Below are 17,827 nucleotides of genomic sequence, written 5' to 3' on the forward strand. Positions count from 1 at the left end.
TTTCATCACCTTGATGAATGGTGCAAAATTTAACACGAAGTCGTTCATATTTTGCTGGTTGTACATACCATAAAAATCTTTATATCGTACACACATAAGAATATAGAAGCTCTCTGCTTTGCTTGCAGCAATTATTTGTAAACGTTTTTTTTTATTGCAGCAAGAGTTGGAGTTTCTGGTTAACCTAATGTACCATTTGATAATAAAACTTTTATAAACTAAATAACAAATAGTAAAATTGATAGAAAAGTTTACAAAGTTAGTCAGAATTGCTGCAGTACATAACACACCTTCCTTGCTCTGCTAACAACAGTGAAATTATTGAAATAGCATAATATTTGAAAACATTTATTCGTTCTAACAATTAGGAATTGAGCACTCTAGCTACATGCAGTTAAAGTAACTAAAAAATACAGCGTCTTCAATATGTTGAGAGTATGTTATAACTTATAACGAACTAATGATTCTTACTGTTAAAATGTATAAGAAAATTTTATTTTCTGTTTTGTGTTCCTGCGTTCTAAACAAGGTTTGAAAACATCTCATATAAGATATATTAAGCTTCTTTGCATTGGGATTCTATTTTTTTCTATTCCGACAATAAGACTTCTAAATTATCCATATATTTATTCACACTACGCAGCGCGCTGAGATAATACTCAAAAAAAATATTTTTATCAGTGTGCTTCCTGCTGTGATCTTTTTAAATAGATAATATTGCAAAACAGGTATTCGACACAGTTTGATGGTTATAATCTGAGGCGTACAAAAACGACGACAATATCAAAGTTTGTCATCTTCTTAAACACTCAAAGCTCGTCAAAGTGATTGTAAGTTTTTCAGACTAAGTTGTATTGTATTATACACACTAGACTATTAAATGCTAGCTACACGTCAAGATATTACTGAGTTTAATATAAGTAAAATGTTTAATGAAATATTTCATCTTCTTTCTATATGTCGTAGTTGCCTTCAATCTTCGAACTATCTACATCATTAGCGGTGGAGATATTTACCGCCAAAAACGTAGCTAAATCAGAAAAAATGTGGAAGTGATAAACATACAGAGTAAAACGTTTCTATAGACTTTAAGGTTTTCGCTGATATTACCACCATTAATAAAGTCATGTGTCTATGGAAATCTTAGAACATGGTTATTTACAAGTTTAGATTATTAACGTTTGTGCTTGGGTCGGTCTCATTCATTTTTTCTCAGGTTAAAGCTAAAGGCGACAGTATAAATATATACTGGTGGGCGGAAGTTGACACGCAAGCAATTTTTTTCACGCTGATTGTACACTGCTCTTAAATTGGACCAAATATTTTGTATTGGTTGATTCAGAAGTTTGGTTTAGTGAACAGTAATTTACTTTGCATTTAGGCTAGAAATTAATATAATTCGTCAACAAATTAAAAGATGTTAAATCAAAGATGGTATATTTATCAAATTTTGAAGGTTCTGGAATAGTTTACATACAGAATAAGATAAATAAAGATAGGCAAATGTTTTAAGGAAATAAGTCGTTTTAAATGGTCATTGAAAGTTAAAACGCCTTTTTTGAGTATTGTATGTAGTGCATTAAATCAATTTTTACTAATATTTATGCAAATTTTAAGAGTAACCACAAATTTAGCGAAATTTCTGTGTGCAAAAGATTAGAAAGAATTGTATTGGCCAGTATATCTTTGATATTTGGCGCATGCGAATATATTTTAATGTTACAAGGAAGAATTTGCTTTTAACATCTAACTGATAATTGATAATAATAGTCAATAAAGTAAATGGTTTGAACCCGGGAGTATCGTAGCATGTTTGTAGATGTAGATCGTCCAGGTTATACTATTTACTAGTGTCTTTTGATGTAAAATAAACTGTTCACCAGTATTCCACTTAATCTGGCACTTACTTGTACAAAAACCCTTATTACAAACACCACGGACGTACTGCCATTACCGACAGAAGACATCATGGAGCTACTGGAGCTCTGCCTCACCTCGGCTTACTTCCAGTACAAAGGTACACACTACAAACAATTACATGGGACAGCAATGGGCTCACTCGTTTCTGTTGTAGTTGCTGAAATTGTAATGCAATCTGTAGAGGAACGGGCGCTCACGACTTACAAACATGCACTACCTTCTTGGTTCCGCTACGTATGCAAAAGATTAGAAAGAATTGTATTGGCCAGTACATCTTTGATATCTGGCGCATGCAAATATAATTTAATGTTACAAGGAAAAATTTGCTTTTAAGATCTAAGTAATAATTGATAATAGAAGTCAAATTCGACAGGTAAATTTCCCAAAATTAACTGGACAACAGAGTTGGAAAGTTCTACAAAGGCACGTAGAAGCAATATGGAACCAACAACTGAGAGCTCTGATGAATCTGTGCATTATTATAAGAAGAAATCAAACTCATACAGAAGTCAAGCAGAAGCTATGTCATTTTTTGAAGAAGGAAATTTTAGTATGAATAATGGTGATTATGGAACAGCAATTGAAAACTACAAAAGATGTTTGGAAAATGCCGACAAGAATAACGTCAAAATGATGGTTTATTTTGGTCTTGGTAACGCTTACACCCTCTGTGATAATTGGAAGGAAGGATTGAACAGTTTTAATCATTGCTTAAAGTTTTCGTCTAAAGTTGAAAGTGAATATTTTGAACATCAAGTATACCTTGGCCTGGGGAGTGTTCATTCTACCATTAAAAGATTGGAGGACGCTATGAAGAAAGATGAAATGGAATGTCTCTGCCATATTGCATTGGGAGGATTGAATAAGTTGCTTGAAAATTATGAGCAATCTTTGGATCATTATATAAAAGGATTCTCTCTTATTGAATCTCAACAGCAACAACATGAACAGCATCATCAACCACAACGACAAAGAAAAGTTGGTGGTATCAACGTTAGTAAAGATTTCGTCAACCTTAAAATGAAGAACTTGTCAATTGTTACTTCAGCTGGAATTGTCAGTGGAGTGTTGGCTATTTATTGGGAACTAGCAGAGTTGTTTGATAAAATTGAGCAATGTGGAGATGCAACATTTATATATGAAACATATCTGGAGATGGTCACAAAAGATGAAGATATAGAAAAACAAGCGAACGTCATGGAGCGTCTGGTGCAAATATACGAAGAAGAAGAGCGTTATTACTTAAGAAATTCGATGGAAGCCAAGTTACAAGAAATCATTAAGAAAAAGAATGAAAAAGGTAGAGAGTTTACACTAATGAGAAAGCTTTTTAGTAATGTGTTCCTTGATTGTTTCCATTTTACTTAACCTTAATTTTATACTTTCATCATTTTATGAATTGCTGTCATCAGAGTGGGAATACATTGGTGAATCTGTTAAACATAAAGAATTGTTCTTAAAATTGATCAAGTATGGACGAAATCCCAATGTCGAGGTCAAGCATGTAGACAATGTACGTGTGATAATCTCTGAGGAGTTTTGCATCGGTAGAGGAAGTGATGGAACCCGTGTTTATCTGGGACTGAAAAAGGATGGTTACGGCAGAGCAGTGAAACGAATACGTCGAGATAACTGCATCACGATTGCCCTGAAAGAAAAGGAAATCTTGAACGAATTCAACGCAAAGGAGTCGAAATATGTTATGAAATATTACTACTTAGAAGAGGACACTGGAACAGACTATGTCTATTTGATACTTGACCTATGTGAAGAATCGTTGGAGAGTTTTGTGGAATCTTCTACATTGCAGGATCTTCAAAAATCTCTTCCCGAAATTCTCAAACAAATGTTAAAAGGATTAGCTGATCTTCACTGCGATCCATGTCCTATTCTTCATCGGGATTTAAAGCCTTCCAATGTTCTCCGAGACGCACATGGTAAATTTCTGATAGCTGACTTTGGTATAAGTCGAAAATTGAAGGGTGACCTTAAGACATATTATACTAGCTCTAAAAGGGGAACTCAGGATTGGATTGCTCCCGAATCATATTGTAAAGATGAAGATTCAGTTGATAAAGCACGTTACAAAAAAGAGTCAGATGTAATGGTAGGTGTAGAAATGTATCCTTTAGTAAATGGCACATAAATTAAATTCTTGACAGTTTATTCACGCTATTCTGTTTGATCGATTTAGAATGCAGGAATGTTGGCTTATTATGTTGCAACAAAAGGGAAGCATCCTTTTGGAACTGAAGACTGTAGACTACAAAACTTGTTAGATGGAAATCATGTTGGCTTGGACGAAATAAAGGATGCTGCTTTCCTAGACCTTTTGTTATGGATGCTACAACTAAAACCAGAAGATAGGCCATCAGCCAACGAGGCGTTAAAACACCCTTATCTACTATCCGATGAAGAGAAGTTTAGTATGCTGTGTGATATGGGGAAGCAACCGGAAATGAAACAATCAAAAGGTCAAAGTTTTCCAAATTCAGATGTTGTTGCGCAATTGTATGCTCCCATGGAATGGATGACGCGTATTGATGATGAAATCTTGAAAGATTTCAAAACCTTTAACAAGAAAGGCAAAAAGAAAACTTTGACTTACAAGCCTACATGGGCAAGTTGTTTAAGATTCATTAGAAACGTGAATGAGCATTGGTACGATAAAACTCGAACACATCTGTTGCGTTATGTCAAGGAAGGCAACTATATAGATTATTTCTTGCAACGTTTTCCTGAATTGCCTCTTCTGGTGCACAAAATCATAAGGTCCACTGACTGGAAAACAAGACACAATCTTCAGCAACATTTTACAGCTTAGTCATACCAACAATTTTTTATGTTAAACGAAATAGCCAAATTAGGATTCCATGACACTATACAATGTCCCAATTTAGTTGTTATTTTCACTGAAAGGTTTTTTTCGTTTGATAATATTCAATATGCATGTTTTTAAGTACTCTATAAATGCTTTCCAAGATGAGAGCATTTTCTTTTTTATGTGATTTTTGATTCTAATGTATTGTCAGAGGCTCCAGCAAGAAGGAGGACTGCCAATAATACATTTCACATACTGAGGTTTCTGTAAACGTAACTTGAAAGTTTCAGTTGAATAAAACATTTCGTTATACATTGTATGTGACATTTTGGAGGTGTTACACTCCTCCCCCCCAAAAAAAATAAAATCCTGCCAGCACCACTATATGTTGTGTCTAATGGAGAGTCGAAAAGGTGAAACGTTTTTGCCTAAATTAATATTTTTTTGTACAAGTGTTTTTGTCTCTATCTCAAACCTCTTTAATCTCATATATTTGCATATATTGACTACCGTGATGTTCATTTTATGTAATATTTTGTAAACATTTAAATAAACGGCAACATTTTTCAATTTTGTAATTTTAATGACAGACAAGTTTCGACTTCACTACAAGCCAACTTAGTCGCAGATTTAAGATAGAAATATGATACAGCTGTGACATACATGAAACCACCAGAAATTTTCTAACATGGATCAAAGAATACACCACATCTGAAAAAACTCCACGTTGACAAACATTAACAAAATCTGAAAGCAAATCTAAATAGATCGTTCACTTCATCACGCTTCTCTAACACTGCTAAAACTTCATTCTCTTTCAAACTCAAACCAACCTTACACATACGTCAACACAAACCAGACGTGAACAAACAAGTCCAACATTTTAATAGTATTTTCCAACTTTAATTTTCTCCCTTTCCCTAACTACGCACATCCTTTATCTTTTCCCTAATTTCTAATAATTAGTAAATTATTTTCTCTAATGCGTGTGAGTATCAGCAGTGGCCGCGGAGAAGAAGGGCAATTAGCCCCTAATTTTTCAATATCTCTTGCTTTGTAAAGTGTAAAAGTATAAAAATCCGCCCCAGGAAAATACTTACATTTGATAAATAAGGATGTTTAACAGTATTTCATGTCTCACTTATGTTCCACCTTCATTTTGTAGTTGACGTTAGATTGATCAATTATAGCGAGTTCAGACTAATTGCCGGAGTACGATATCCTGGTTCTGGCAAAAATCTGCAGGTTGCTCACCCTACGTAGTCCCCACTAGCTTCGTCTATTTATAATTTCATTTTTTCAAATTTTAAAACCATGTGCTTAATGTATGCCTTTCTGTAAGCGTTACTAAGGTGTCGTCGTTCACATCAGTGCCCGTGCCGAGCACAGTACTTAGGTAATACCTCTTTCGTGGTTCCCAGACCTGGGCACTTATAGACAGGCACCATCAAAATTTTGTGTTCACATTGGTGCCTGTGCCTGAGCACTGTACTTGGTTAATACCTATTTTTGTAGTGTCTAGACCCAGGCATTTATTCACAGGCACCATCAAAATTTCGTGTTCACATTGGTGCCCGTGCCTGAACACCGTGCCAGGGCATTTAGTCTGAACACACGAAATGAAACAAATTTTGTATATTGAATGATTACTGATAAAACTGTTAAAAACAACTTTACTATAATGACAACAACAATCCGATTCTGCCACCTTTTTGCCATCCCCACTTTTCAAACATCACCGCGGCCCCTGTATCACTTCAACTGTATCAATTTCGATCTTATATATTTCACAGAATCACATTGTATGATATAAATATCGTATCCAACCACACTGAAGGTGTCTTATAGCTAAGTTGAAAATTATCTATCATTAAAAATAAAAAATTGAAAAATATTATCGTGTATTTAAAATATATATATAGCATAGTACCCATTAGATCATATAGTACTGTTTTGTAGATACAGTGTCGCGGTGTCGCCTAGTCCCAACAAGAGTGAACTCTTCAAAAAAGAATTTCTAACCAAGGCAACATTCGGTGTTTTTCACTATAAAAGGGCCCGTTCTGTTGTATACAACCAGAGGGCACAGGCATATATTATATATGCGTATGACGTTTGAAATAGTACTTGAAATTCCTTATCCATTCTTGCAGTAAATATATTTGTTTCCCGCTGCGATCTATAGAAATGCTTTATATTTATTATCAAAGGATATTAATCTACGACGCATTTAACATACTTTGATGTTTATAATTTGTTTATAACAAAAATGGCAACGAAATCGAAGTTTTGTCAAATTTTCAAACACTCGTCGTAGTAATTGTAAGTTTTCCAGACTTTGTTTTATTGTATTAATCACAAAACTAAAGAATGGTACGCGTTAAATGTTAGGTTGAATATATGCGAAATATTTCATGATGTATAATCTATTCATTTGCCAGGGTTAGTTCTGTTTATCTTATTTATCCTTCTGTATTTAACTCTATGTTTTTAACCTTATATTTTTTGTACACATTTCGCCACAGCGATAAAAAAGAAAAAACTTTGTCGAGCCGATGAACTGATCTAAAACATTTAATGTTTTCCCTTGTCGGATTACGATGTAAATCGTTGCCGGAAATGACACGCAGGCAATTTAAAAATAATAATTTTTGGGAAAGTTGGTCTTGGCATTATTTAACTCGATTGCATGATTTATCATTTGTATCTGAAATTCTTTTACATTATTTCTTCAAAATTTTGTTATTTGTGAATATTTATAAGAATTAGTTGGTTAACAGACAGTTTTTGAGCCACTGGCCATTAGGGCATTAACCGTGTGTTAAAACTCAGCTAAAATTGCTCGTATTTGTTGAGCGGTGAGAAAATAAGGACATAAGGAAGTATTGAAGATTGTTGATAAATAGTATGGAAGTATAAGAAAATACATGTAATAAATGTATGAATAGTTAAATAAAAACATAAATAAATTATAAAATTTTAACAATGAAAGTAGACAAGTCATATAGTCACTGATGTCGAAACTAACTATCGATTTGGCAAACACGATGTGCAGTCTACGACATCGTGAAAATGGAGCAAAAATATTTCATTTATGCAAATGACTTCACAAACAAATCTATAAATTTGTTTGCGACTAACCATTTAGCTAGCGACTTTTAGCTATGTATAATTTTAATTGCATGCTTATTTACAGCAAGGGTTATGACAAAGGATAGAGCATTCATACTTGCTTTTCAGTTATACCTGCACATGTTTTCTACTCATGAAAAAACCCACAGCTAGTGCGAAGTATAGCTACTTTAGTAGGATAAGAATAGGACAAAATTTCAAAATAGGAGCAAGATTTCAAAATTGGTCATTGTTAAGTCACATATTCATTTATCCATGTCTTTGAAACAGATAACATAAACTGTCGCAGAATACATTTACATAGTTAAGAACAAATTTGTTTATATCTATCATATTTTTAGCTCAAGAATCTCCATCAATTAATTTTCTTTATTGTTTTAAACTGAATACCCAAGAAAACAGTCAATAAGACGTTAGAAATTTTGTATTGCGTTAAACACGACAGCAAATGAGCGCCTAAAATCTACGTAGAAATAAATGAAACAAAAAATTTTCCAGTTCACTTGTAACAAATAACAGTCGAAGTTAATTCACAGATACTCTTTCAACGCTTCTAAAAGAACCACTACTTTTCCTTTGATTAATCCAAAGTTGGGATTGGAAAGTTCCACTGAAGGAAAGTTGGAAATAATAATCACGAGCTCAAACAAATATTTGCCGTATCACGAGAAGAGATGGGGATATGGCAGTCACAACCAGCAGCTGTGCACTTCTTGGAAGAGGGAAATTTTAATATGAAAAATGGCGATTACGAAAGGGCAATTACACACTACCAAGAATGTTTGAATGTTACAAACGAAATTATGACATTAGAATGTTTGAATGTTTCTAATTATGAAATTAGAATGTTTGAATGTTACAAACGAATTAGCGTCAAAATAATGGCGTTCTTTGGTCTTGGTAACGCTTATACTTTCTCTAATGAATGGCAGGAAGGATTAAACTGTTTTAATCATTATTTGAATCTTTCTTCTAAAGTGGAAAGTAAGTATTTTCAGCATGAAGTATATCTTGGCCTGGGGAATATTCATTCTACCACTGAAAGACTGAAGGACGACATAAAGAAAGATGAAATGGATTGTCTCTGCCATATTGCATTAGGAGGATTGAATAAGTTGCTTGGAAATTATGAGAAATCTCTGGAGCATTATGGTAAAGGATTTTCTCTTATTGAATCTCAACAGCAACAACATGAACAGCATCATCGACCACAACGACCAAGAAAAGTTGGTGGTATCAACGTTAGTAAAGATTTCGTCGACCATTACTTTAAGAACTTGTCAATTGTTACTTCAGCTGGAATTGTGAATGGAGTGTTGGCTGTTTTATGGGAACTAGCGGAGTTGTTTGATAAACTTAAACAATGGGGAGATGCAACATTTATATATGAAATATATCTGGAGATGGTCAAAAGATGAAGATATAGAAAAACAAAAGAACGTCATGAAGCGTCTGGTGCAAATATACGATGAAGAAGAGCGTTATTACTTAAGAAATTCGATGGAAGCCAAGTTACAAGAAATCATTAAGAAAAAGGACGAAAAAGGTAGAGAGTTATCACTGATGAGAAAGCTTTTTAGTAATGTGCTCATTGATTGTTTCCGTTTTACTTAACCTTAATTTTATTCTTTTATCATTATATGAATTGCTGTCATCAGAGTGGGAATACATTGGTGAATCTGTTAAACATAAAGAATTGTTCTTAAAATTGATTAAGTATGGACGAAATCCCAATGTCGAGGTCAAGCATGTAGACAATGTACGTGTAATTTTCTCAGAGGAGTTTTGCATCGGCAAAGGAAGTGATAGAATCCGTGTTTATCTGGGACTGAAAAAGGATGGTTACGGCAAAGCAGTAAAACGAATACGTCGAGATAACTGCATCACGATTGCCAAGAAAGAAAAGGAAATCTTGAACGAATTCAACGCAAAGGAGTCGAAATATGTTGTGAAATATTACTACTTGGATAAAGACACTGGAACAAACTATGTCTATTTGATACTAGACCTATGTGAAGAATCGTTGGAAAGTTTTGTGGAATCTTCTACATTGCAGGTTCTTCAAAAATCTCTTCCCGAAATTCTCAGACAAATGTTAAAAGGATTAGCTGATCTTCACTCAGACCCATGTCCTATTCTTCATCGGGATTTAAAGCCTTCCAATGTTCTCCGAGACACACATGGTAAATTTCTGATTGCTGACTTCGGTATAAGTCGAAAATTGAAGGTTGACCTTAAGACGTATTATACTAGCTCTAAAAGCGGAACTCGGGATTGGATTGCTCCTGAATCATATTGTAAAGATGAAGATTCAGTTGATAAAGCACGTTACAAAAAAGAGTCAGATGTAATGGTAAGTGTAGAAATGTATCCTTTAGTAAATGACACATAAATTAAATTCTTGACAATTTATTCACGCTATTCTATTTCAATAAATTTGTGTTTACCTTCATTGTACATTCATATAGTGGCGAAATACAAATTGTACTGTATAAAATATAAAAATATATATATGTATGATGATGAATTTATTGTTGTTATTGCCTTATTGTATGTCTCTCATTTAGATTGCTCTAAAAAATTTATGGCTACGATTCTTAATTGGAGAACATTATTCTGATTTTTTTCCGAACTGTACTTGTATTTTTTGCAACTAACAAATAAATTAACTCCATTTCTTATTGAAAATAGAATGCCGGAATGTTGGCTTATTATGTTGCAACAAAAGGGAAGCATCCTTTTGGTTCTGAAGACTGTAGACTACAAAACTTGTTACATGGAAATCATGTTGGCTTGGACGAAATAAAGGATGCTGCTTTCTTAGACCTTTTGTTATGGATGCTACAACTAAAACCAGAAGACAGGCCATCAGCCAACGAGGCGTTAAAACATCCTTATCTACAATCCGATAAGGAGAAGTTTGACATGCTGTGTGATGTTGGGAATCAACCGGAGATAAGACAACCACAATGTCAAAATTCAGATGTTCGTAAGCAGTTGGATTGTCATTCAAAATGGATGGAGCTTATCGACGATAAAGTATTAGAAGATTTCACAACCTTTCAAAATAGCAGCAAAAAAGTTAATTATGAGTCGTCATGGGCAAGTTGTTTAAGATTCATACGAAACGTTGACCAGCATTGGAAGGATAAGCCTCGTCCACATCTATCGCCATATGTTAAAGAAGGAAACTATAAAAAGTACTTTTTGCAACATTTTCCCGATCTTCCTCTTCGTGTGCATAAAATCATAAGGTCAACTGACTGGAAAACAAGAACTGATCTCGAGAAACATTTTACCTGTAAGCCATAAAAATATCTTGTCTTTTTCAAGACATTACTGAATTAGGTTTCCATGATGATATAAATATCCCCGATTTATTTTTGATGCTCTCTCAATCTTTTTCTGTAAATTAACAAATTTGGCTATTAAACAATTGTTTTCTTACTCTGCCAACTCTCTTTTTTGGTTGTATTTTTATTCAGTGTGTTTTTAACACTCTATAATGTTTTTCTCTCTCGACTCTCTACACTTTAAGCTGTACATAATAGTGACAATACCGTTGTGAACATTTTTTAGGTACTGAACATCATGTGAAAATTGAAGAAGTTAGTGGAAAGAAAAGCAAAGACGTCATGGACAATTTTGATCTTGATGGTAAATAAAGTTACAACAAACTAATGCTTACTAGAAGTTAATCACTCAAAATATAACTCTTGTCTACGACTTAGCATATATTATTTTAGGAATTGGTAAAATGATGTAAATTGATGAGAATCCACTTTGTAACAGTAAATAAAAGTCGATTATTCTAATCAGAATAGTTACGGTATTTCTCTAATACACGCCTAGCCTCAACTACGCGTTTCCATCTGGTGAACGCCCCCTTCAAATGCGGTTTTCATTAAAGTAATTCCATAAAAATAAGAACATATAAAATGTTCAATAACCGTATAAAAAAAAGCTTACAGTTGTTGCAATACTTTTTAATAGTATTATCATTCTTAAATGTTTCTTATTTACATTGCTTCAGCTTCTGAAGAAAAGAAATCTTTGCTATATCTACTAAATGATAATGACAGTGATGCTGATATTGGTATAACGTCTACATCAGGACCTAGTAAGTAATGAAATTTTATATGCAAATATTTACACACACTTAATCCTTATTGCCTTTTGAAATTGACTAGTCATAAAATTCTGCATGATAAATGTATAGCGTTTGTCAGTTCTTTCGAGTGACTTTCATTCGTTATGAAGGTTGAATTAATTTTTAAGATAGAGAAAACTATCAAAACGTGTCGTGGGGTAAGCGATGGGCAAAAGTTAAAACTTGCCAAAAAAAGTTAGATTTTTTGTTTATGTCTAAGCGACAAACAAATAATGATTTATCCTTCTTTCGAATAACATTTTTCTTAAGAAAATCAATGTAAGCTATATTGTTGAATTCAACTGAAACCTAGAACTCTTCACTTGCATCTGTTGCACTCTGTATTTTTTTTGTAGTCAAATTGATTTTATTAAGGTCTGGTACTAATGATAGAGGTCGAAATTAACGTTTATGCAAAGTAGCTAATAACTTTTTGTTTAGTTACAAAAACTAGTCTTAGTTTTTGTTTTTCCATTTTGCAAAACAATGCCCTCATGATATGAGTAAAAGATCTGGGTGAGAATTCCCGTGTAAGAGCTTTTTAGAGCCATTCTTATCACAGCTCATTGTTTAAATAAGTGGTCGTAATATGTTTATTTGTTGTTTTTGTAAGTTATTTTTAACAAATTGTATCTGCTATCTGAATCGTTGGTGCAATAGGAAAACTCGACCACTGCTATTTATTTCTTATTTGTCTATTCAGCTACAACATATTACTCTCTCTATAAATGGAACACTTTTACTTCTATTTTAGAATTGCAGCTGCATGAATGGAAATACCATGATAAATCGACAAAACATAAAGAATTGTTCTTAAAATTTATTCAGTATGGGAAAGACCCTAATGTCGACGTTAAACATGTGGACGATGTACGTGTAATTTTCTCAGAAGAGTTTTTACTTGGCAAAGGAAGTGATGGAACCCGTGTTTATCTTGGACTGGGAAAGGATGGTTACGGTAAAGCAGTGAAACGAATTCTTCGTGATAATACTTATTTGGCACAGTATGAAGAAAAATTTTTTAATGAAATCAATGCTAAGAAGTCGGATTATGTGGTAAATTGTTATTGCTCGAGACAAGATACAGAAACAGAATATGTCCATTTGATTCTCGATCTATGTGAAGAATCGTTGGAGGATTTTGTGCTATCTGAATCAAATAATTTAAATTATCTTCAAAAATCCCTTCCCGACATTTTCAAGCAAATATTGAACGGCTTAGTTGATCTTCACAGCGATCCACGTCCCATTCTTCATCGAGATTTGAAACCTTCCAATGTTCTCCGAGACACACAAGGCAAATTTTTGATATCCGATTTTGGTATTAGTCGAATTATGAAGAATGACTCTCAGACATATGTAAGCGATGCTAATAAGGGAACTCCGCATTGGATTGCCCCTGAATCTTATATTGTTGACAAAAAATTATTTGATAAAGCGCGTTACAAAACAAAGTCTGATGTCATGGTAGGTATTGGGTTGTTACTATTTGCAAATTGTACGTAAATTTAGTTTTTACATTTTACGTACTCTGTTATATTTAATTTATTTTAGAATGCAGGAATGGTGGCTTACTTTGTTGCAACAAAAGGAAAACATCCTTTTGGTACTAAAGTGTGCATACTTAAAAATTTGTTGAAAGGAAAACCTGTTGGCTTGAAGAAAATCAGTAATGTCGAACTAAATGATCTTCTTTCATGGATGCTACAACATAAACCCGAACTCAGGCCATCTGCAAAGGAGGCGTTAAAACACCCTTATCTACTATCTAATGAAGAAAAGTTTGACTTGCTGTGTAAAGTTGGAAATCAACCGGAGATAAAGATACAGCATTTAGATCATCTTCTCAGCTCAGATGTCCATAAACAGTTAAAAGGTCTCAAAAATTGGAGAAAACGTCTCATTCATGCATTCGATGATCATTTCAACAAGAAACTCTACGACTCTACATGGTTAGGATGCTTAAGATTCATACAAAACGTTGATCAGCATTGGCATGATGAGCATCGTACAAAACTGTTACCATATATTAAAGAAGGCAACTATAAAGAGTATTTTGTAGGGGTTTTACAAGAACTTCCTCTTCTGGTGCACAGAATCATGAGGTTAAATGAAGGGATCTTAAGACCTGACATGGAAAAACGTGTTCCTAGTAAGTTACAGCCATAGAAATAATTCTTCAATTTTAACGATATTGCTAAATTATATGCATTTTCCCTTGATAACGTCGGAACATAATAGGGTTTTTTACTTGCTTGCAAAAGCAATTTTTTCTCGTGAATCGTAAAAATAGTCTCTTTCCTTACAAATTCTTTGCATTGTTTGTCCGGAGCTTTTGTAGCGCTTCTGTTTCTCCGGTTCAAAAAATGCAATTTATTTTAAGAGGATTTTTGGTCATAACATTTCAACATTCAGTTACTAAATTTCATATTGTATATTAATGTGAAAAAGACGTGTGTTTTATCCATTGCAGAATTGCTTAATCTATTATAGCAGATCTAATGCTTGCCAAAACGAGTTATAGATGCTCAATTTTAAATTCAAAATATATTCAAACCAAAACTATTGAATTTGAATTTCAAAAAAATTAAACTTTCTGAATGCACTTGCCTCTATGTATTTGGAAATGGAAGTATATCCAAGCATGAGCTGCAGCAATTTATTTTGACGTACCCTAGATTCGCCACTGGCTTTATTGAGTTAGAAGTTGGTATGGTCATGCAATGAACTAATCGTGGAACGTTGATTATTGCGCGTGAATTGTATGATGACCAACTCATTTCTACCGGAGTAAATGTTATTTCCATATCAAAATAAAAACATCTGTGTTTTATCATCCAGAGAAAAACACAGCAATGTTATATGTTATGAGATATTGCCAAAACAAATAAAACTGTGAATTGATGAATTTATCAGTCCTTTTGTTGTCAAATTGATTTTATTATAGTCTGATACTAATGATAGTGGTCGAAATTAACGTTCATGCAAAGTAGCTAATAACTTTTCGTTTAGTTACAAAAACTAGTCTTATTTTTTGTTTTTCCATTTTGTAAAACAATGCCCTCATGATATGAGTAAAAGATCTGGGTGAGAATTCCCGTGCAAGAGCTTTTTAGAGCCATTCTTATCAGAACTCATTGCTTAAATAAGTGGTCATAATATGTTTATTTGTTGTTTTTGTAAGTTATTTTTAACAAATTGTATCTGCTATCTGAATCGTTGGTGCAATAGGGAAACTCGACCACTGCTATTTATTTATTATTTGTCTATTCAGCTACAATATATTACTCTCTCTATAAATGGAACACTTTTACTTCTATTTTAGAATTGCAGCTGCATGAATGGAAATACAATGATAAATCGACAAAACATAAAGAATTGCTCTTAAAATTAATCGAGTATGGGAAAGACCCTAATGTCAAGGTTAAACATGTGGACGATGTACGTGTAATTTTCTCAGAAGAGTTTTTACTTGGCAAAGGAAGTGATGGAACCCGTGTTTATCTTGGATTGGGAAAGGATGGTTACGGTAAAGCAGTGAAACGAATTCTTCGTGATAATACTTATTTGGCACAGCATGAAAAAAAAATTTTTAATGAAATCAATGCTAAGAAGTCGGATTATGTGGTAAATTGTTATTGCTCGAAACAAGATACAGAAACAGAATATGTCCATTTGATTCTCGATCTATGTGAAGAATCGTTGGAGGATTTTGTGCTATCTGAATCAAATAATTTAAATTATCTTCAAAAATCCCTTCCCGGCATTTTCAAGCAAATATTGAACGGCTTAGTTGATCTTCACAGCGATCCACGTCCCATTCTTCATCGAGATTTGAAACCTTCCAATGTTCTCCGAGGCACACAAGGCAAATTTTTGATAGCCGATTTTGGTATTAGTCGAATTTTGAAGAATGGCTCTCAGACACATGTAAGCAATGCTAATACGGGAACTCCGCATTGGATTGCCCCTGAATCTTATATTGTTGACAAAAAATTATTTGATAAAGCGCGTTACAAAACAAAGTCTGATGTCATGGTAGGTATTGGGTTGTTACTATTTGCAAATTGTACGTAAATTTAGTTTTTACATTTTACGTACTCTGTTATATTTAATTTATTTTAGAATGCAGGAATGGTGGCTTACTTTGTTGCAACAAAAGGAAAACATCCTTTTGGTACTAAAGTGTGCATACTTCAAAATTTGTTGGATGGAAAACCTGTTGGCTTGAAGAAAATCAGTAATGTCGAACTAAATGATCTTCTTTCATGGATGCTACAACATAAACCCGAACTCAGGCCATCTGCAAAGGAGGCGTTAAAACACCCTTATCTACTATCTAATGAAGAAAAGTTTGACCTGCTGTGTAAAGTTGGAAATCAACCGGAGATAAAGATACAGCATTTAGATCATCTTCTCAGCTCAGATGTCCATAAACAGTTAAAAGGTCTCAAAAATTGGAGAAAACGTCTCATTCATGCATTCGATGATCATTTCAACAAGAAACTCTACGACTCTACATGGTTAGGATGCTTAAGATTCATACAAAACGTTGATCAGCATTGGCATGATGAGCATCGTACAAAACTGTTACCATATATTAAAGAAGGCAACTATAAAGAGTATTTTGTAGGGGTTTTACAAGAACTTCCTCTTCTGGTGCACAGAATCATGAGGTTAAATGAAGGGATCTTAAGACCTGACATGGAAAAACGTGTTCCTAGTAAGTTACAGCCATAGAAATAATTCTTCAGTTTTAACGATATTGCTAAATTATATGCATTTTCCCTTGATAACGTCGGAACATAATAGGGTTTTTTACTTGCTTGCAAAAGCAATTTTTTCTCGTGAATCGTAACCTTACAAATTCTTTGCATTGTTTGTCTTTCCTTATAAATTCTTTGCATTGTTTGTCCGGAGCTTTTGTAGCGCTTTCTGTTTATAATTTAAATGATTTTTAATATTATATCTTATACCAGTCGGCTGTTCTTTTTTACTTTTAATTTCACTTGTCCACGTAGCTGTTATAGGTTTAAAATTACTCATAAAATAATCATTCTCTGTTACATACAATCTAAAGTTACAGATATCAACATTTACCGGCTTTTGAAATGTAGGTGTCACAATAAACTTTGCATTCCACCTATGAATCGTTTTATCAAAAAAGTCTTGGTAATGACCTTCATCTCCATTTTGAGCTGCTATGAGATTTGAAAACAAAGGCGTTTTAGTTGTTTCTAAATATATTTTTGGCCATGTTGTATATGATACATGTTTTAAATCATCATCACCTAATATTATAGCATTTTCTTCTATTTGCTTGTCCGACATATAATATAAGCTATGTTATATATGAAGTTCACTGTTTTTATAAACGGAGATAGTACAAAAATTAACTTACAAGAAAGTATACTAACATCTAACTATTCATATTTATATATCAAAAAAGCTTATGCTTATTGGGAATATAAAAATGTGAAATTAAATAGTACTTTAGCTTTTACAATAGGCGCTACAAAATATAATATAGATGCTGGTTACTGGACTTTTAAAATGCTTAAAACGTTTCTTGAGTCTGTTAACGTAAAGATTGAGATGGTAGAAAATAACGGAACTTGTAAAATTACTAATAATAATGACGAGGTATTAGTATTGTCTGATACTCTTATTAAAATGTTAGGTTTTAATGATACCATAAAAACTATGAAAAAAGGTATCGTACAAAATGGTGTTTCTAAAGTGGATATAAACAGAGGATTAAAGTGTTTGCAAATTTCTTCTAATATTGTAAATTCAAGTTATAA

General features: G+C 33.3%; 2 protein-coding genes across 4 annotated transcripts in view; both read left to right on the forward strand.

Annotated features, from left to right (window-relative positions):
• Positions 1 to 17,827, forward strand: part of LOC124437963 (AP-3 complex subunit mu-1-like) — a 105,538-nt gene that overhangs the window by 41,765 nt on the left and 45,946 nt on the right. Inside the window, exons 5-9 of one of the 3 annotated variants that reach the window (XM_046987937.1) lie at positions 729 to 830; positions 6,701 to 9,419; positions 9,532 to 10,226; positions 10,565 to 11,174; positions 11,453 to 11,689. In XM_046987937.1, coding sequence (XP_046843893.1) covers positions 9,245 to 9,419; positions 9,532 to 10,226; positions 10,565 to 11,174; positions 11,453 to 11,538 — 1,566 coding nt within the window. In that variant the 5' untranslated portion in view covers positions 729 to 830; positions 6,701 to 9,244 and the 3' untranslated portion in view covers positions 11,539 to 11,689. Of the gene's footprint in view, positions 1 to 728; positions 831 to 2,293; positions 3,221 to 3,332; positions 4,028 to 4,114; positions 5,312 to 6,700; positions 9,420 to 9,531; positions 10,227 to 10,564; positions 11,175 to 11,452 lie in introns of those variants that run through there. The other 2 variants (XM_046987936.1, XM_046987939.1) reach the window with 2 other exon arrangements.
• LOC124438771 overlaps positions 11,848 to 17,827 on the forward strand; it is a 134,078-nt gene continuing 128,098 nt past the window's right edge. Inside the window, exons 1-5 of the mRNA XM_046988969.1 lie at positions 11,848 to 11,993; positions 12,778 to 13,490; positions 13,578 to 14,175; positions 15,349 to 16,061; positions 16,149 to 16,746. Of these exons, the coding sequence (XP_046844925.1) occupies positions 11,882 to 11,993; positions 12,778 to 13,490; positions 13,578 to 14,175; positions 15,349 to 16,061; positions 16,149 to 16,746 (2,734 nt within the window). The 5' untranslated portion in view covers positions 11,848 to 11,881. The remainder of the gene's footprint in view (positions 11,994 to 12,777; positions 13,491 to 13,577; positions 14,176 to 15,348; positions 16,062 to 16,148; positions 16,747 to 17,827) is intronic.

This window comes from Xenia sp. Carnegie-2017, unplaced genomic scaffold (assembly GCF_021976095.1).
Source record: "Xenia sp. Carnegie-2017 unplaced genomic scaffold, XeniaSp_v1 HiC_scaffold_19, whole genome shotgun sequence".
Lineage (NCBI taxonomy): Eukaryota > Metazoa > Cnidaria > Anthozoa > Malacalcyonacea > Xeniidae > Xenia > Xenia sp. Carnegie-2017.